This window comes from Lepisosteus platostomus, chromosome 7 (genome assembly GCF_059453375.1).
Source record: "Lepisosteus platostomus isolate fLepPlt1 chromosome 7, fLepPlt1.hap1, whole genome shotgun sequence".
NCBI lineage: Eukaryota > Metazoa > Chordata > Actinopteri > Semionotiformes > Lepisosteidae > Lepisosteus > Lepisosteus platostomus.
In genome coordinates, this window is record NC_142617.1 from 43,736,131 (window position 1) to 43,756,956 (window position 20,826).

The 20,826-nt window shown below is 52.3% G+C and overlaps 2 protein-coding genes across 4 annotated transcripts in view; both read left to right on the plus strand.

The window, feature by feature from the left end:
• The first annotated feature begins 1,348 nt into the window (after window positions 1-1,348).
• Window positions 1,349-12,343, plus strand: sars1 (seryl-tRNA synthetase 1). Its single transcript, XM_088640640.1, has 11 exons — window positions 1,349-1,620; window positions 3,653-3,723; window positions 3,987-4,067; window positions 4,712-4,870; window positions 5,628-5,771; window positions 6,247-6,402; window positions 7,472-7,693; window positions 7,929-8,058; window positions 8,796-8,953; window positions 9,817-9,946; window positions 10,978-12,343. The coding sequence occupies exons 1-11, from the start codon at window positions 1,485-1,487 to the stop codon at window positions 11,136-11,138; spliced, it is 1,548 nt and encodes a 515-aa protein (XP_088496766.1). The 5' UTR covers window positions 1,349-1,484; the 3' UTR covers window positions 11,139-12,343.
• Window positions 12,344-14,964: 2,621 nt separating this feature from the next.
• celsr2 (cadherin, EGF LAG seven-pass G-type receptor 2) overlaps window positions 14,965-20,826 on the plus strand; it is a 58,642-nt gene continuing 52,780 nt past the window's right edge. For 2 of the 3 annotated variants that reach the window (XM_088640632.1, XM_088640633.1), the window contains exon 1: window positions 14,966-18,903. In XM_088640632.1, the coding sequence (XP_088496758.1) occupies window positions 15,297-18,903 (3,607 nt within the window). In that variant the 5' untranslated portion in view covers window positions 14,966-15,296. Of the gene's footprint in view, window positions 18,904-20,826 lie in introns of all 3 variants that reach the window. The other variant, XM_088640634.1, reaches the window with a different exon arrangement.

A 20,826-nucleotide genomic window follows, 5' to 3' on the forward strand; every position in this document is an offset into this window, starting at 1 on the left:
TGGGGCTCTGGAAGAAGCTGGTGTGACAAAAGTGGGGTAGAGCCCTCCACTTTAGAACCGCCCTGTCTGCTGCCCCTGTCGCGGCATTCTTGGGTCCTCGTTGTCATGGTGACACGCCATGGCTGAACTCCATCAGAACCAGGCCAGTTCAACAGCAGCCGGGCACCCCAGTCAGGGGACGAGAACCCAGTTAATCCTAGTGGGTGCTTGTGCAGCTGAGGCTCCCTGGTCCCTGGTCTCCTTACAGCTCAGTGTCCTCATTCTTCTGTGCTCCCAGTTGCCAGCAGTTGCATCACCCTGCAACTCACAGATGGCAACCCACTGAAGCTCAGCAGGCGTACGCCTAGTCAGTACCTGCATGGGAGACCTCCTGGGAAAAACTAAGGCTGCCGGTGGAAGTGGTGTTAGTGGGGCCTGTAGGGGGCGCTCACCCTGCGGTCTGTGTGGGTCCTAATGCCCCAGTGTAGTGACGGGGACACTATACTGTAAAAAGGCACCGTCCTTCAGATGAGACGTAAAACCGAGGTCCTGACCCTGTGTGGTCATTAAGAATTCCAGGGCGTTTCTCGAAAAGAGTAGGGATGTAACCTCGGTGACCTGGACAAATTTGGCCCTTATCAATCATGCCCCCTAATAATCCCTGTCTATGAAACAGCTTCATTACTCTGCTCTCCTCCCCACTGATAGCTGATGTGTGGTGAGCGTTCTGGCGCACCATGGCTGCCGTCGCATCATCCAGGTGGGGCTGCACACTGGTGGTGGTGGAGGAGTGTCCCCATTACCTGTAAATTGCTCTGAGTGGAGTGTCCAGAAAAGCGCCATATAAGAGTAAGCAATTATGATTATTTTTATTTGTTCTCCAGAGCAGAGTGGGATGGGATCTGTGCCGCCCCCTCTCCTGCCCAGCCTCGTCCTCTGCCCTCTCACTGCCCTGTCACTATCACAGCTGCTGGGGCCCACAGGGAGCCACAGGGAGCTGCAGGGAGCCACAAGGAGGGCTAGTCCAGCCCTGAGAGGCTTTTAATCTTTCTCATGTCTGCACCTGCGCACTGAGGTGAAGGTGTAGATCTGAAACAATCACAATGTGAAGGATCTCTCTCCCTCATTAGCCCCCTGTCTGCTTCCTTCTCTAACTCTCTCATTCAAAGTGCTTAGCTGGCAGGACTAATTAATAGCAAAGTATCGCCAAAGCTTTCACATCTTAAAACCTTTTTTAAACGATTGCTGTTAAGCACGGAAGACCACATCTGGCTGTATATATTCATCCCGCCGCCAGGAGGCGCCAGGCGTCTTTCCCTGCAGCGAAAGATCGCTCGCTCGACTGGGCTGCTCTTGCCTCTGCGGTTGTGGCGTCAGCCGGTCTTCCTGCTCAGTGTGCTGCTGGTTGCAGTTTGAGAGGCTGTAGAGCGTCAGCACTCGTCGCGCTGAGCCTAGCAGACACAGCTCATCGCAGGGGACCGGGAAGAGAACCGAGGGGCGGCAGAATGGTGCTGGATCTGGACCTATTCCGCACGGACAAAGGCGGAAACCCGGAGACCGTGCGAGAAACTCAGGCGAAGCGGTTCAAAGATGTCACGCTCGTGGATAAGCTGGTGGAAGCGGACAAAGAATGGAGGAAATGTGGGTTGGGAAAGATGTTGTTGTATTTATTACAAAATAAGATAAATAATGTTACTTCGAGGACTGCTGAGAGCGAATCGCTTCTTGGCAAATAATCACTGTGCGTGAGCAGGTGCCTTATAGTTTATTGCAGACATTTGAGTCAGATAGCGCTGAATAGGCTGATCTGAATGGGGATCGGTCTCAAGGCAGGTACGGTTTAGAGAAACGTAAACTTGAGTGAAGTCTTTTAGACGTCGTGCTTTTTCATACTGCTTGTCACGTCCACTCGTGTCAAACCCGAGCTTTTCGCTGCTGACAGCTGAGCGCGGCGTGGGTGAATGAGGAGGGGCTGAGCAGGCAGGGCTAGACCGCGCGGCCGTGGAATCGCCCATCCACGACGAGCTGATGCAATCGTGCCGCAACAGCGTGGACCTGGGGCAGGGTGTGGGCGCTGTGCAGCTGCCGTGTCATCGGCGTGTCGTGCGGGCAGCGGCGCTGGTCTGTCGCGATGTGCTCTCGGCAGATCAGTCACAACAAGCAGTCAAGGCTTCGCAGTTTAAACTGCTGGTGCAGTCGGCGCCATCCGGCGCTTTCTCCCCACGCACTGAGGTTCCTACAGCTGCCTCTGCTGGCAGTTAAGGACGTTGAGTCGAAACGAGGGGGCAATTAAAATGAACAGAGGAAAAGTATTCACCCTCTTCCACGATGTCACATTGCGTCGCATTACAAATAAACAGTACACATGGATATCTTGGATCAGAACTGGATTGCTCGAATTTAACGCGTTTATTGGTGTTAAGAAATGTCAGGAAAAACGGCAAAACAAAACAGAAAAATTTGTTGAGTGCATAAATACTCAGCTACTCGAGTCAGTTGTTGGTGGTTGACTTTATTAAACCACCCCAGTATGACTTTGGCCGTGTGTTCTAGCACATTGTCCTGTGGAAGAGTAGATTTTCATCCCAGCTTAAAGTCTTTAGCTGCCCGAAGCAGGTTTCCCTCAGTCTTGACAGTTTCCCAGTCTCCGCTGATGAGAAGCCACCCCATGCTAGGGGTGGTATTGACTGGGTCATGTGCTATTTTGGGTTCCTGTTGTATAAACACTTTGCATTTAGACCATAAAGTTCCAATTATGTCTTGCCTGACCACAAACCCTTTTGCCACATGTTGGCAGTACCTCTTAAATACCTTATTGCAACTCCATGTGGGATTTGAGATGGGTTTCCACTCTGCTGGACAGGCTGGCTTTGTTGGGTGACCTGCTTATTATTGACTGGTGCACATTTTCTCCCGTCTGAGCTCTGTAGCTCTTTCAGAGACACTGGGCCTGGTGGTGGCATCCCTCACCTGGCTGCCCCTTGTCTGGCTGCGCAGTCTGGAGAGACAGTGTGGCCCAGACAGTGTCTGGGCGGTACGTGGTTCTTAACAATCAACTTCATTGTGTTCAAAGGGATATTTCATATCTGTGAAAATTGATATACCCTTTCCCTGTTTTGTGTTCTTCTATGACTTCATCCCTCGGCTGTTTTGGAAGCTCCTTGGTCTTCACGGTTGAATCTTTGCTTAATCTTCACTACCTGACTGAGGGTCCGTACTGATACAGTTATTCTGAAATCTTGTGGACCACTAATTGCGCACAGACAGTCGACTGTAGGTTTGCCATAGGAAAGCGGGGGAATGCTTGTAAAATGAACATTGTACTTTTTAATTTGTCTTCAGACGTTTTGCTGGCATTTAATTTTCTAACCTATAAGGGTGTTTAATTGGAATATTCATGTTTTGATTGAAATAGTTGCCATGTTAAAAAATGTGCACACTTTGTTCGGGATCCCACAGAATTGGTCATCGCTTGCAAGGCACTGTCCATGTCTGCTAGCCCTGTTCCCCTCGCCACCCGTCCCGGGGGACCATGCTGTCAGTCTTTCTGGTTCATTAACTACTGCATCAGTTCGCACCTTGAACTCACCTGAGCTGCAACCACAGGACAGGGCAGCGCCTGCGAGCTGCTTGCTCGGGGTAACGAGTGACGCCTGTCTGCTCTCCTCTGCAGGCCGGTTCCAGGCTGACAACCTCAACAAGCTGAAGAACCTGTGCAGCAAGACCATCGGGGACAAGATGAAGGTGAGGCCGCAGGCAGCCGGGGGACAGCAGCGGTGTGGATGCACTCGACCTGTGTGCCTGTGGTCCAGGAAAAAAACATTCTGCCTGCAGCCTGAGCTGCATCGTGATCGTGCGCGCGCCGCGGTAGGGGCCCCGCGTGACCGGGCGCGCGCCGCGGTAGGGGCCCCGCGTGACCGGGCGCGCGCCGCGGTAGGGGCCCCGCGTGACCGGGCGCGCGCTGCGGTAGGGGCCCCGCGTGACCGTGTGTTTTTCTGTCTTTGCAGAAGAAGGAGCCAGTTGGCGATGACGACTCTCTCCCTGAGGAGGTGCAGAACCTTGAGGCCCTGACGGCAGAGCTCCTGGCGGTAAGTGGGCCTCCCGTCCCAGCGACACAACTCAGCGTCTCTGCGGACATTGAGCTGGAGCGGCGCCAGTGCCTGCAGTCCTCAGCTCAAGCGCTCCAAGCAAAACAAAAACCCAGTGACCGTGTTCAGAGAGTTTTCACAACTGTTTATCCGTTATCCTGCAGGGACTCGTCTGCTGTCCACCAACTTTAAGCTTTCTTGCTCTAAGCACGACCATCTTGTCATTTGAACTGTTTTGGGACAGGTTAGGATTTGTGCAGATTTAAAATATCTTGTCTTGTCTTAATTTAACTTATTCCACTCAGAAAAATTCTAATCTAAGTATCCAGTGTCCTGGAGGTCCTACTGCTATCAGGGATGGGCACTATATAGGCCTGTCCTGCACTACTCACACCTTCTGAAATTCGTGAACTAGGGATGTAAGGTCATGAGGATGTGTGCAGGCTCATGGTGTGTGGTGTATGAATACAGTGTGATTTAAGCCCAGTCACTAGCCTGTGTCAGTGAGAAGTGAGCTGAACTGAAAGCTCGTGTTTCTGAATCAAACCCCTGTCTCCTTCTCCACTGATCCTGCACTGGCGTGACCGCAGTCTTCTGATAACTCTCCTGTTGACTGATCAGCCCCTCTCGCCCCTCCTGCGCAGGGCCTGACGGTGACGCAGATTAAGAAGGTGCGTGTCCTGGTGGACGAGGCGATCGCGAAGGGTGACGCTTCGCGGCTGCAGCTGGAGGCCGAGCGCTTCGAGTACCTGCGGGAGATCGGCAACCTCCTGCATCCCAGCGTCCCCATCAGCAACGACGAGGTGAGGGGCGGCTCACTGCCGCCGGCACTCTTCCACAGCTAGAGATGGGAGATCTGGACCACTCCGTATAGAGACTGGGAGATCAGGCATGGCAGTGTCTGTCAGACAGAGAGCTGGGAGCAGCTGCTATAGCAGTGTATTCTGCCTGCTGAGCCTCGAGTTGAGATGCATGGCTAGGCTGCAGAATCCCCATGCTGGCATAGTGGAGACAGTTTTCCTAAGACTCTGTGCTATTAAAACTGTGGAACTTCATTTCTGGTGCACCGCCAGGTCTGTAGACACTGAAGTCAGTGCATCTCTATTTGGCTCTTGATTTTTAAAACTGGGTCTCTTGCTGTGTGGCGTGCTGTACCTCCTTCATAATAAACAATTGATGCCCTCGGTCTAGGGTGGATCAGCACTGCATGCTTTTAAAATCAGCAGAGTTTGAGCTGTGGTATGAACCACTACTGGGGCTCTGCTCAGAGCTTTGGACTTGTGAGTCACTGAGGGAAATTTCTAAATCTTGTTTAGCATTAATGAAATAGTACCTCAATATCTCGTTATCTGCTACCAAGGACGTCTTTTGACAGTCTTCAAAAATTGCTTCACCAGAAGAAAAAACTGTTAGTAGTTTAGCAGAGGCTCCTTTCCAGCCACGCTGACAGAGGCACGGCGATGACCGAGGCACGTGTGCTGTCCCGTCAGGGCAGCGGAGGGACTCGCTCACGATCTGTTCCTCTCTGGCCTCCCCTGTCCGGTCTCTCTCTCCTCCCAGGACGCAGATAACAAGGTGGAGCGGACGTGGGGGGACTGCTCGGTGCAGAAGAAGTACTCCCATGTGGATCTCGTGGTGATGGTGGACGGGTTCGAGGGGGAGAAGGGGGCCGTGGTGGCCGGGAGCCGAGGCTACTTCCTCAAGGTAAGAGCACAGCCTGTCCGCTGGTGCCCCTCGGGTCAGCAAAACCAGCAGGCCGCACTCCTGTAACGGGCCTCCTGACCGCAGCTCTCGCAGGTACCCCTCACTCGTGCTATTGAAAGTGCCCGGGAGTGTACAGTTCACTCACTGGCCACAGATAACCACGCCCAGCAACGCAGTGAACCTCCTGGGCGCAGGTGACTGCAGCTGCCGTTTCTCCTGCCCTGTAATTTGTGTCGTCTGTGCCAAACCCAACTCTGTAAGGAAATTACTACTGGATTAGTAATAATGCAGCTGCTTAGGTAATATTGCATGCTACAAGCAGTGATGAGCAGCAGGAAATGTGGCAGTAGGTAAATACTGTACCAGCTGCAGTGTAACTGGACTGTGCCTGCACAGATATCTCTGTGCTCGTAGTGGACTATCACGCAAGCTCAGACCTGCGAGTGTTTGCTGCTATTCTGCCTTTGTCCTGCAGGGGCCGCTGGTGTTCCTGGAGCAGGCCCTGATCAGCTACGCACTGCGGATACTTCACAGCAAGGGCTACACGCCGCTGTACACACCCTTCTTCATGAAGAAAGAGGTCATGCAGGAGGTGGCGCAGCTCAGCCAGTTCGACGAGGAGCTCTACAAGGTACGTGCTAACCCGTCTCCCTGTGGTCCACGGTTTAGCAGCTCCACTGCCTCACCTATCTGGATCTCAAATACTGGTTTATTATTTCCTACTACAGGAGCATTTGAAATACACTTGATCGTACATACATCCCCTTTGGCATTGCTCTGCTCATTCACTTAAATACCAGCCTGATCCATAAGCCTTCCAGATAGGGAATATCCAGAACTCGGGAGATATGGGGTTTGGGTCTGCCATGCAGTGGGGCTGCCACATGTCTCTACGGGAGCTGCATTCCAGTGGCAGATTCAGTAGGTCCCCTTCATTCCCTAGCATGAAGAGTGCTGTGTAATAGCGAGCAGTTAGGCTGAGTTTGCATCATTAAAATAAGATCTGCAGAAGAATCATGCATATTGTCTGTGCTTGTAGAACTAAGCTGTGACCTCTGGCATTAATGGCACTCTACTTCTTTAGGATCTGTGCTCATGAAAATCCCATTGAGGTCAGACAAGAGTATGTGTCTGATAAACCAGATATGTACCCCACTTAGGTAGTAATCACCTGAGCTTATATGGCATGATGTGAACTGTTCAGAGGTTCAGACCCATTGTTTTGGTTAAGCTCCTTCAATGTAGAGGCTCAGTTGCAGCTTTTGGGTGTTATTGAAAACTCAGAACAGTTTGCATTGATCAGATTTGCACATGATTGTGTCCCTGCGCTGGTAAGCTGCGCAGTTGAGGAGGACTCTGCGCGTGACTGTGTCCCTGCACTGGTTAGATGTGCGCAGTTGAGGAGGGCTCTGCGCATGATTGTGTCCCTGTGCTGGTTAGATGTGTGCAGTTGAGGAGGGCTCTGCGCGTGACTGTGTCCCTGCACTGGTTAGATGTGCGCAGTTGAGGAGGGCTCTGCGCGTGACTGTGTCCCTGCGCTGGTAAACTGCGCAGTTGAGGAGGACTCTGCGCGTGACTGTGTCCCTGCACTGGTTAGATGTGCGCAGTTGAGGAGGGCTCTGCGCGTGACTGTGTCCCTGCGCTGGTTAGATGTGCGCAGTTGAGGAGGGCTCTGCGCGTGACTGTGTCCTTGTGATCAGGTGATCGGGAAGGGTAGCGAGAAGGCAGATGACAACACGATGGACGAGAAGTATCTGATCGCCACCTCGGAGCAGCCCATCGCCGCCTTCCTGCGTGATGAGTGGCTGAAGCCCGAGGACCTGCCGCTGCGGTACGCCGGCATCTCCACCTGCTTCCGGCAGGAGGTCGGCTCACACGGCCGCGACACGCGCGGCATCTTCCGTGTGCACCAGTTCGAGAAGGTCAGCCCCTCGGCCTGCTCCCCCTCCCTCAGTCTTCCTCACGCCATCTCTCCTTCTCACTCATGAGAAGTGCTTCCAGAGTCACGGCAGTGTCATTCCCAGCGCTGTACAGTGACCAGGGCGACGCTGACCTCTTCTCCTGCTCACCTTGCCTTCGTTTGCCATCATATCCCAGCGGACTGGAACGCGGAATGCCTCAGCCGAAGAGCTGAAACACTCTCGCCCTTTCTTCCAGATCGAGCAGTTCATCTACGCCTCTCCGCACGACAACAAGTCCTGGGAGATGTTTGAGGAGATGATCGGGACGGCGGAGGAGTTCTACCAGTCCCTGGGCATCCCCTACCGCATCGTCAACATCGTCTCTGGTCTGTCCGGCCGAAGCGCGCTGGGGGGGCAGCTGAGGAACCCCTTTCCTTTCGGGAATTTATTTGGAATTTAATTGCTTCATTGAGCCCCTTGTGTGAAATAGGCAGTCAGTTTGCCTGTGTTCTCTAGTTGCAGTGAAACCAGCAGTACTGGAGTTACCCTACTCTGCTGTAGCTCAGAGCCAGGAGTCCTGAGTCTTTCTGAAACGAACTAGAGCTCAGCTGTACAACTGACCGTCCGTTCATTTTGCCAAGAGCCTCAGTACGGTTACAGAACAAGAAGAGACCTTCTGATATGTCTAGCTCATTCAGTTGCTAACCGCTAACTGTTCTGAGCATATTGTCCATCTTGAATGAAAACTTGGGCTTCAGCTGCAGTAACATGACTGTGAAGCTTGTTCCTGACAGCTTGTTCCACAACCTTTTTAGCAAAGTGCCTCCTATTCTTGTTTTGAATCCACTTCCATGGAGCCTCCACTTTAAACAGTGTTTCACTGTTGATTCAGAAGTCCACTGAGTGCATGTTGTTGGACTGATTTCTGAGCAGCAGTGTCTTTTCTGTAGCGTGGGGACCAGTAATGTCCACAGTGCTCCGAGTCCGTTCTTGCTAACCCATTGCTCAGTTTTATCATCTCTGCCCTTGATCCAGCTTGCACTGTCTCGACTGTGTGCCCTGCTGCAGGGCTGTGTGAGAGGTGATGCTGTCTGACCCGCGTGTGTCCCTCCTGTCCCCTCAGGCTCCCTGAACCACGCCGCCAGTAAAAAGCTGGATCTGGAAGCCTGGTTCCCCGGATCGTCGGCATTCCGGGAGCTGGTGTCTTGTTCCAACTGCACTGACTACCAGGCCCGCCGGCTTCGCATCCGCTACGGGCAGACCAAGAAGATGATGGACAAGGTGATGCCTCCTGGACTCGGCTGTAGTAATAAGAGAAATGAATCACAGCAGCAACCTGGTTTTCCTTGGGGGGCCTCCAACCTCCGACGCGATCAGGCCGCAGCGTGGTAATGCTGTTTTCAAAACGGCTAGGCCCCTGCAGCAGGAGGAATCTGAACAGGAGAGTTGTCGAGCTCAGCCTTCATTCTCTTCAAGCTTTCATTCTCCTAACCTCGCGGTTGATTAATGGAAAAAAAACAGTATTAGTTCTGTCCGTGTCTGAAGAGAAAGCATCCTCAGAGGAGAACAGGATGGGGAGAATCTCATCCTTACTGTTGTTTTATTCACTTTTGATTTATTTATTATCTTGTTTACAAGTAAAACATACAGAGGATATTTCAGTTTTCTTTTATCGCTTCATTTAGTTTACCATTGCACTTTTTTAGAACTGTGTACATTGTGGCACCCAAGATGGAGTGTTAAATACATAAATATATAGGTTTGGTCAAATCTGTATTGGATTGGTCATTATAAAAGGATCAAATATTAGTCTTCACAGAAATACTACTCAATTTTCTTTAAGAAAGTGCAGTTAAGTCTTAATAGGAACATAAGTTTTATCCGGGTTAAATGGCAGGCAGAAAGTTTTAGCAAATACTTTTGAGAGAAAACGTTATCCTTTCCATTATAGAAATCTAATTTACAAAGTTCACTTTTCAGCTGGAGTTTCTTGAATCAGCGGTTTTCTACTCATTGATGTTGTCCTGGTAGCTAGAAGACTTCTGTGTATATATCTGTCCCTCGGTGGTGTTTTGACACCCCCTGCAGAGCTGGGGCCTTGCCCAGCGGGCCCTGACTCTCTCTCTCGCGCTCTCCTCCTGCAGACGGAGTTCGTCCACATGCTCAATGCCACCATGTGTGCCACCACGCGTGCCATCTGCGCCATCCTGGAGAACTACCAGACCGAGGAGGGCATCATCATCCCAGAGAAGCTCCGCGAATTCATGCCACCAGGTGAGAACTGTGGGGCTTCCAGTTCTCCACTAGATGTAGCACTGTCCCGTGTGGGAGTACTAGAGACATCCTTCTCATGAAAGTGAAGTAGGGCCGCCAGCCTGAGTTTGAGTGGCATCTGAGAAGAACTGTTCATTCTGTGGCTGTGCATGAGGTCTGAGTGGCAGGTCCAGATCCTTACATTTTGGGTGAACCGTTAGTGATTGGAGGGTTGGCTAGATATGTCCATGTCTAAGCCTGTTTGAGCGTACAGTCCTGGGAGGGTTTGACAAACCTCAGCGCTTCTGTACACCTGCCGATGCTAATATTGAGTGGGGTCTGACAGGTGTGTATGTGTGAGGGGGATGGGAGCTCTGATGGCCGTGTGTGTGTGAGTAAGGGAGTGGGCTCTGAAGGCCGTTTGTGTGTGTGTGAGAGAGAGAGTGGGCTCTGTTGGCTGTGTGTATGTATGAGTGGGCTCTGACGGGTGTGTGTGTGTGTGAGATTGAGAGAGAGTGGGCTCTGACAGCCGTGTGTGTCTGTGTGTCTGTGTGTCTGTGTGTCTGTGTGTCTGTGTGTCTGTGTGTCTGTGTGTCTGTGTGTCTGTGTGTCTGTGTGTCTGTGTGTCTGTGTGTGTGTGAGTGTGTGTGAGATTGAGAGAGAGTGGGCCCTGTTGGCTGTGTGTATGTATGAGTGGGCTCTGACGGGTGTGTGTGTGTGCGAGAGAGAGAGTGGGCTCTGACGGCCGTGTGTGTGTGTGTGTGTGTGTGTGAGAGTGGGCTCTGACAGCCATGTGCGTCTCTGTGTGTGTGAGAGAGAGGGTGGGCTCTGTTGGCTGTGTGTATATATGAGTGGGCTCTGACGGCCGTGTGTGTGAGAGAGAGTGGGATCTGATGGCCATGTGTGAGTGTGTGTGTGTTTGTGTGTGTGTGAGAGTGAGAGAGAGTGGGCTCTGACAGCCGTGTGTGTGTGTGTGAGAGAGTGGGCTCTGACGGCCGTGTGTGTGAGAGAGAGAGTGGGATCTGATGGCCATGCTCTGTGTCTGTGTCCAGGCATGAACGAGATGATCAAGTTCGTGAAGGCTGCTCCCATCGACCAGGAGCCATCCAAGAAACAGAAGAAACAGCAGGAGGCCGGGAAAAAGAAGCAGCAGGGCTCAGTGGACCAGGCCCTCCAGAACCAAGTCGAGAACATGTCTGTTAACGATTCCTAAACACCCTAAACGCCCCACCCTCTCCTCTCCCCCCGGCACAGTCTGAGTCCCCAGGAAAACTACACCTCAAGGTCTTTTCACATGTAGTCACAACTACAGCCACCTGCATGTTCCACAGATGCCTGGTCACACCACTCAGGCTTAAAATCTCAGGAAAAGAAAACGCAGCATATAGCAATGCTTGAGTTTGAGCCTGTCTGCGTGTGGTCAGGGCAGGTGAGAACTGTGCTTTGTAGATGTGCCGTTACAGCAGTGCTTGTAGATATGCGCAGGCTCATTTCATAGGTGCGCGGTTTTATTTCCATCACATGTGACAAGAACTTCTGGTAGTGCCTGTCACAGGCCCCCTGCCGTTACAGGAACATCACATTCTCCCCCGAGGCTTGGGCGCCAAGGCCTGTGAGCCACGGGTTTCTCTGCACCCTGCTGAGAGAGCAGGTAGCTGCACTGTAGTGCTCTGTGCTGTACTTCCTCAGGCACCCCATGCAAGACATGTACGGCCTGTTCCCCTTTAGTTTAATTAGTAAATGAGTTGTTTCCAATGCAAATCAAGAACACACTTTCCGACTGGGCGCAGGCAAGTGCAGAACAGAATGCTTTTGCATCCTGCCTCAGGTGCCACGGTGCCATGCCTTCTGCCTCGGGCGCCTTGGGGCCAAATGCTTGTAGCCCCGTGTGCTCACAGGGGAGCCCAGCTCCAGTCCCGCGGGGCTGCAGGATCTGTCCTTCCTACTTCAGCTCTTGGTTGATCATGCATTCGAACAGGAAAGCCCTGCAAGGTTTTCACATTGTGTAGATGGTTTAACAGAGGAGATTTGAAGTGCCTCATCTGAGGGGGGTCTGGAGAGAAGAACCGAAGGTGACACGGTTAATTCAGTTAAGTAAGAACAGTTGGAGGAGCCTGCAGCCCTTGTTGGGGGACAAGAGGCAGAATTAAGTTTGAAGTTTGACCCCCCCCCGTTTTAGAGAAACACAGTGACAGTAGCAGGAATTCACTGTCCAGAAACTGAGCCTCTTGTGTTTCTTTTAATCGTGGATCAGAGGGAACACTCTGTGAACACACTGCATGTGAGTCCTGCAGGGTCTCGCCCTGACTGCTGTCCCATCATGCTTCTCTTTTGTCTGCACCAGTGACCAGAGAAAAGGGACTACTGATTGTTGCATTGGTGTTGTACAGTACAATAAATTACCTTGTCAAAACCACAGCAGTGCTTCAGTGTTTTTACTGGCTTTTTGTGGGCTTGTTTCATCCATTACTATTCCTGACAGCAAGTGGCATAGTAACAGAAACAAGGGGAGGATTCATGATTTTATATTATATACAGTGCTTTTGTAGCCTTCAGTAACAAGGTATTTAGGTGTAACAGGGAAAGTAGAAGGTTAAGCTTTATATGTTTTATATTATACCTTAGGTGGATAGCTGCGTCAGCATGCATTGTCTGCAAAACAACAATAATAATAATAATTGTTTACACTTATATAGCGCTTTTCTGGACACTCCACTCAAAGCGCTTTACAGGTAATGGGGATCCCCTCCACCACCACCAATGTGCAGCATCCACCTGGATGATGCGACGGCAGCCATAGTGCACCAGAACACTCACCACACATCAGCTATTAGTGGGGAGGAGAGCAGAGAGTAATGAGGCCAATTTATAGATGGGGATTATTAGGAGGCCATGATTGGTTAAGGCCAATGGGAAATTTGGCCAGGACGCCGGGGTTACACCCCTACTCTTTTCGAGAAACGCCCTGGGATTTTTAATGACCACAGAGAGTCAGGACCTCGGTTTTACATCTCATCCGAAGGACGGCACCTGTTTACAGTATAGTGTCCCCATCACTATACTGGGGCATTAGGACCCACGTGGACCACAGGGTGAGCACCCCCTGCTGGCCCCACTAACACCTCTTCCAGCAGCAACCTTAGTTTTTCCCAGGAGGTCTCCCATCCAGGTACTGACCAGGCTCACACCTGCTTAGCTTCAGTGGGTTGCCAGTTGTGAGTTGCAGGGTGATATGGCTGCTCATAACAATAGGTATCACCCATAACAATAGGTGTATTCCATGCTGAAAAGAGAAGAGAGAAAACAACATTTTGGCTGTGAAGTCTTCTTCAAGTGTGCTCACGCCTGAAGAAGGCTTCACAGCCTAAACGTTGTGTTTTCCATATTATGCCTTAGTTTTTTAAAAAGTGCCTCCCTCCTGTTCCTAACAGGTGCAACCAATTTTCAATTATGCCAGTAGGTGGCGATGTTACTTCGCTTTTGGGCTTTCCTTCGGGCTCCAGGCTGAGTAACGGGAAAGGATTCTTATAAATGTATTCCTAATTGAACTTTCCAGGCAGGTGCACTCAGCACAACCAAGCTTAAACAACACATTTTAAAAAACACACCACCTGATCAATGCGTCTGACTATAGGAAATAAAACTTGAATTTAAATTCCAGATATTAGTGGAAGAAAATGTTTCATCCCTTAAGTACTGGTCGTTATTTGTAGCCTCGCCAACACGTCTTCTTCACCCGTCTTTATTAACTTTGGTCTTTAAAGCAGATGGGTTTCAACCGGGGTTTTCCTGGGGGTCAAAAGAAGAAGGGACGAGACCCTGCAGGAACTGGGGTTCAGACCCCTGTTTCGCCAGTAGGTTAGGATAACTCTCTTTTATCCCATCGAGACAAATCCTCTCGATGATGTTGCGGTTTCATATATTTTATATAGACTTCCCTGGCTTAAACGTGATTTACAATTAAATAAGTTTGACTTTTTGGAAGAAACATTATTCCGTTTATGAACAATGCTGTAGTCATTACCGAGCTGCATTCCTTCTGCAGCAACACGGCGTATTTGAGGCCGCATGTCCACTGGCGTAACTTCAAGGCCTCGCAGTCCCCCGAGACCCGTCTTCCTCACAGCGGGTGTGTGCGGGTTACCCGCAGAGCCGCAAAGCCACTGTCATGTAAATTTTATCGCACTGGAAGTTAAAACGGTGAGCATCTGGTTCTGGGAAGCAGAGCAGAAACATCTTTCAGAACTTTGAATTATTTAGGACAAAAAGCCCTCGCTATTTTCTTTATTTGAACTTTAAAAGAAACACGTTTCGTTATACACATATATTAAAACTTAGGCAGTAAATGGGTGTACCGAGCACGGTGCTGGAATCTGGAAGGGTAGGAGATTTCGGATTCCGAAAAAATTAAAATAACTCGTAACTCGGGATCATCGAGGTCATTTCTCACACTTGGATTATTACTCTTACAGTTGCTGTCAACCACCAAACAAAAAAAAAACTTCGAAGGCGGTTTTTAAATTCCTTTTATCATTGTGTTTATACAGACAAGGCCTTGAATCTACTCAACAAATTGCAGTCCGGGGGTAAATTGTTCGGTGTTTAGTATATTTTGAACCTTGTTTCAGGAAAAAAAGCTAACACGTCTGGAGTACTTTTTGTTACTTCACATCCCTTTAAACAATCTATAGTGTTTGTGTCGCATCAACTACCTCCTTCAGTCGCCTCTTTTACCCCCAAGCTACCTGCACCACTGTACTATTGTTATTATTATTATTATTATTTCTTCCTCCTTGTAAAAAAATAAAACCCAGACTGAGTTTCAGCTCTTAAGTGGATCGATCGACGCGAGCCGCAGGGATGTTCTGTTTGGAATCAAACACTGTCATCTGATAGCTGTTTCATTTCTCATCCATTTCTCTGTCTGGCCCGGTGTTGCTCAGGGGTTCACGAGTTTGCCAGTCTTGGCGTGACTTGACAAGTCAGGGTCCCCACTCCACCCCCCGGGCGCAGCAGAGTTGCCCTTTTAAGAGCTGTCTTTAACAATCCAGGCAGCCGCTGTGTTCTCTCTCCCTCCTCTCCTCCTGTTGTACTGGAGCAGGTTTATGGTAATGAGTTGCCCACAAGGCGCAGGGAATAGTAGAAGCCATTTTGAGCTGATCATTCACACGCAGCACGGCGGAGGATACACAGTGTCTGTGGGAATATACCGTCGGTTAAGGCGAAGCGCCTTTGGAGTCTTTTCATTTCCAAAGCGGATTACAGCCAAACATGGATATCACGCAGCAGTTTCGGAGACCGACCCGGAGGAAAGTTTGAGGGAAGGATTGCGGGCAAAAATCAAAACAAAAAGAAGAAGAGAGAACGAGAGATGGGTAAACCTGTTACCGGGGCAATGCTGTTCCTGAAGTGGGATGTGTTGCTGTTTTGTACCTGTTTCGTCGCGCTCGCGGTTTTTTCGGATGGGTACAGTGTTCACCTGAGAGAAGGGGCGAGTGTTGGGACAGTGGTGGCGAGGTTGGGCAGGACTTGCACGCTGGACCAGGTAATAACCCCCAGATTCACAAACAGCTTCTTGGAGACGAGCCCGACAGAGGGAACCGTGCTCCTCTCGAAAGAGCTGAGCTGTGCCCAGCTGCCCTCGAACCCGCTCACAGTTTACACCGCCGCCGACTGCAGAGATCACTCGTCCCCCTTCTTCAGCCACCTGGTCAGCAGCCGCTATGATGTTCACGTACACGGCAGGAACTGTTTTACGAGGCATCGCAGGAAAGGCACACGGGACATGGATATTATAAGCCTGCTGACCGAACGGGGTCACCAGCCAGTTTGCTATGACGCCGGGGCTCTGCTCTTTCGGGCAGCGGAGCTCCTGCCCGAGTCACTGGCAGCCTGTGGGTTTCGCTGCGGCGTGGCGGGCAATCCCGGTGTCTATTTCTCAAGCGGTGAGCTGTTCGCCTCTGAGCGTCTCTGTTTGAGGCGAAGCGCCTTTCTGGAACTGGATCTCCACTGTAGCAGGTGCGTAAGCGGGGGCCACGGTGAGGTAGCAGGGGGAGGGAGAGGAGCCGCGGGGGCGCACAGTGTGTCGGTGCACTGGCGTATCGCACTGGGCTCCTTCAGGCAGGGCCGCTTGGAGAAGCTGCTGCAGAAGGCTGCGCTCTCGGAGGCAGGGATCGCTAACCGGAGTAAGAGGAACGTGAACTCCAGCCCTCAGTTCCAGCCCCCCATGTACCAGGTGTCCGTGCCGGAGAATAAGCCTGCCGGAACGGCGGTGGTGGTGGTGAAGGCCGTGGATCCGGACGAGGGAGAAGCGGGCAGGCTGGAATACTCGCTTGATGCTCTGTTTGACAGCCGCTCCAACAGCCTGTTCGCCATCGACCCGCACTCCGGGACAGTGAGCACTGCGGAGGAGCTGGACCGGGAGACCAAGGACACGCATGTGTTCAGGGTGACGGCGCTGGACCACGGCACGCCGCGCAGGTCCTCCATGGCCACCCTGACCATCCTGGTGAGCGACACCAACGACCACGACCCCGTCTTTGAGCAGCAGGACTACAAGGAGAGTGTGCGGGAGAACCTGGAGATCGGCTACGAGGTCCTGACGGTGCGCGCCACTGACGGCGACTCCCCGGCCAACGCCAACATCTTGTATCACATCCTCAACACCAACGGCACCAACGACGTGTTCGAGATCGACCCCAGGTCGGGTGTGATCCGCACCAAGGGGCCGGTGGACCGCGAGACGGTGGAGGCCTTCGTGCTGCTGGTGGAGGCCAACGACCAAGGCCGGGACCCGGGGCCACGCAGCTCGACCGCCACTGTCTGCATCACGGTGGAGGACGACAACGACAATGCCCCGCAGTTCAGCGAGAAGCGCTACATCGTGCAGGTGCCCGAGGACATGGCGCCCAACACGGAGATCCTGCAGGTGTCCGCGGCGGACCGCGACCGGGGCAGCAACGCGGTGGTGCACTTCAGCATCATGAGCGGCAACACGCGGGGGCAGTTCTACATTGACGCCCAGACGGGAAAGGTGGACGTGGTGAGCCAGCTGGACTACGAGGCCAACAAGGAGTACACGCTGCGCGTCCGGGCGCAGGACGGCGGCCGCCCCCCCCTCTCGAACATCAGCGGCTTGGTGACGGTGCAGGTGCTGGACGTCAACGACAATGCGCCCATTTTCGTCAGCACCCCCTTCCAGGCCACCGTGCTGGAGAACGTGCCCTTGGGCTACTCCGTCATCCACATCCAAGCCATCGATGCGGATTCAGGAGAGAACTCCCGGCTGGAGTACCGGCTGGTGGAAACCGCGCCCGACTTCCCCTTCACCATCAACAACAGCACCGGCTGGATCGTGGTGGCGGACGAGCTGGACCGTGAGAGGGTGGACTTCTACAGCTTCGGAGTGGAGGCGCGGGACCACGGCAGCCCCGCCATGTCCTCATCGGCCAGCGTCAGCATGACCATCCTGGACGTCAACGACAACAACCCCGAGTTCACGCAGAGGTCGTACTACATGCGCCTGAACGAGGACGCCACCGTGGGCAGCAGCGTGGTGACGGTGTCTGCCGTGGACCGGGACGTCAACAGCGTGGTGACGTACCAGATCTCCAGCGGGAACACCCGCAACCGCTTTGCCATCACCAGCCAGAGCGGGGGAGGCCTCATCACCCTGGCGCTGCCTCTAGATTACAAACTGGAGCGGCAGTACATGCTGACCGTCACGGCCTCCGATGGCACGCGGTTCGACACGGCGCAGGTCTTTGTCAACGTCACAGATGCCAACACGCACCGGCCGGTGTTCCAGAGCTCCCACTACACCGTCAACATCAACGAAGACCGGCCCATCGGCACCACTGTCGTCGCCATAAGCGCCACGGATGAAGACACCGGCGAGAACTCGAGGATCACTTACTTCATGGAGGACAGCATCCCCCAGTTCAGCATTGACCCAGACTCCGGAGCAGTCACCACCCAGATGGAACTGGACTACGAAGACCAAGTCTCTTACACGCTGGCCATCACTGCAAAGGACAATGGCATCCCGCAGAAGTCCGACACAACCTACTTGGAGATCCTTGTGAACGATGTCAACGACAATGCACCCCAGTTCCTGCGGGACCAGTACCAGGGCTCCGTGTTCGAGGATGTGCCTGCCTTCACCAGTGTCGTCCAGATCTCTGCCACCGACCGCGACTCTGGACTCAATGGTCGGGTGTTCTACACCTTCCAAGGAGGGGATGATGGTGATGGCGACTTCATTATCGAGTCCACCTCGGGGATCGTGCGCACCCTGCGTCGGCTGGACCGTGAGAATGTGCCTTTGTATGACCTGCGTGCCTTTGCCGTGGACAAGGGTGTCCCTGCTCTGAAGTCACCTGTGGACATCCAGGTGGCCATACTGGATGTCAATGACAACCCCCCTGTCTTTGAGAAGGATGAGTTTGACATCTTTGTGGAGGAGAACAGCCCCATCGGCCTAGTGGTGGCACGGATCACTGCGACCGACCCTGACGAGGGCAGCAATGCCCAGATCATGTACCAGATTGTGGAGGGCAACATCCCCGAGGTCTTCCAGCTGGATATCTTCTCCGGGGAACTGACTGCCCTGGTGGATCTCGACTATGAGACAAAGTCTGAGTACGTCATTGTGGTCCAGGCCACCTCCGCACCTCTGGTGAGCCGGGCAACTGTGCACATCAAGCTGATCGACAAGAATGACAACCTGCCCGTACTCAAGAACTTCCAGATCATCTTCAATAACTACGTCACCAACAAGTCTAGCAGCTTCCCCACGGGAGTGATTGGCAGGATCCCTGCTCACGACCCCGACGTTTCCGATGTGCTGCACTATACCTTTGAGCAGGGGAACGAGCTCAACCTCGTCCTCCTGAACCAGACCACTGGGGAGATACGGCTGAGCAGCGCGCTGGACAACAATCGCCCGCTGGAGGCCACCATGAGGATCTCTGTGTCCGGTAAGAGCTGAGTTTTTGTTTCTGCCTGCTTGTTTTGTTTGGTTTGTGGGGTTTGCCGATGTCCTTGTTTGTCACGGCAGTCTGCGCCGCGTGTGCAGTAAAGAGTGTCTGAGAGCTTACCGACTAGTTTTGCTGTATTGGTTTAATAACTTGAACATAACTGTCATCTAGGCACCCTGATACAAGATTCATTGCTCAGTTGATTTAGCCACTGGGCCCTTTTCAGCAACAGTCCCTGGGGGACATTCTTGTTAATTGAGCTGATTTTTTATACAGCCACAGGGGCATACCGGAGTGGTTCTGGTGTCTCAGAAGGGTTTAGCCTGTGTGCTGTTTCTACTTTTGGAAGAACTTCATCATGCCAGTGCTGGTTGCCTGTTAACAGCCTGCAGATACCAGGAGTAATTGGATTTCTGCCTTGTTCATGAGCTTTAAACAGAAGAAGCAATCTAGCGAACCAGAGTGGAGTTGCACACTGGCGGTCTCCTGATTGCATCTGAATTCCATTCTGCTGTTTAACTGTCCGGTTGAGCCAAGTTTCACCTTTTCTTCAGCTCCTTCAGTGTTTAACCTTCACAAAGTGTCTAAGAACAACAGCTGACAATGAGTTACGTGCTGACAAGTACAACCCCCATGGTTTTCTTTTACTGTGATAAACTGCAGGCTTGTATGAAAGTATGAAAATGCCACACGTTAGGCGGCATATTGCCAGAACGCCTCCTCAGTTTGAGACGATGGGATTGTGTTTCAGTATTCAGTGTGGATTCACTGGCACAGTGTGGGCTGCAATGCCCGTCTCGCTGTTCTTGTCAGCAGCAACTGGACCAGCTGGCGTTCATTGTGGGGTAAGAGGGATGTTCTGAAAGAGACATGGTGCTGTGTGGCTTGTTTCTTTCATTAAAGTCAGCGTCGTGGCTCAGAGCAACCACAGCGCTCTGCTGCTCGTTGATTGTGGGGTGAGAACGCATTCCCCCTGGTGACAGATGTGCTGAGGGGAACAAAAAGGGCAGGTCACTGTGGAGCAGCTGTCATCGCGTCCCTGCAATTAGGAGCCTGGGGTGCACGCTGCACTCTGCACCTGTCGGGCAGCGGTATGTGTTCCCTGCACGCAGCCACGGGGTCTGGGCTGCTGAACAAACCCGGGGCCCCAGCTCCTAAAGCACCATGGGAAGGGCTCATTGCCACTGTGGATGTTCCCTGCCGGTTTTCCTGGTCCAGCGTCAGCATCTAACAGCACAGACAAGTATTTCTCATTATTTCACCGGTACTCTGTGAGTTGTCAGCGTCAGTTGTCAGTTGTCAGGATGTGCAGCTGTAAGCTTGCAGGGCCCTCGTCAGCGTGTCCAGCTGTCAGTGTGCAGGGTTCGAGTCAGTCCGTCCAGCTGTCAGTGTGCAGGGCCCTCATCCGTGTGTCCAGCTGTTGGCGTGCAGCATTCGGGTCGGCGTGTCCAGCTGTCAGTGTGCAGGATTCGGGTCAGCGTGTCCAGCTGTTGGTGTGCAGGGTTCAGGTTAGCGTGTTCAGTGGTGTGCTGAGCCTTGTGAATGCCAGTGGGGTATATGACAGGCGTCCCTGTTTCAGTTTGGCATCTCACAGATCTGCTCAAACACAGTGATAAGATAGATAGATAAGATCACTTTATTGGCCATATACAATTTCTTGTATTAGGAATTTGTCTTTTCACATACCCCAGCTTGCTTTCCATGAGACACACAGACAGGGAGAGAAGCTTGGCTTCAGAGTGCAGGGTCAGCCATTTATACGGCACCCCTGAAGTAGTTGGAGTTAAGGACCTTGCTCAGGGGCCAACAGAGTAGGATTCCTCTGCCAGCTGCGAGATATGAACCGGCAACCTTCCAGCCACAGGCGCAGATCCTTAGCCGCAGAGCCACCACACAGCCTGTGACTCAGGTGCTTGTGTGACC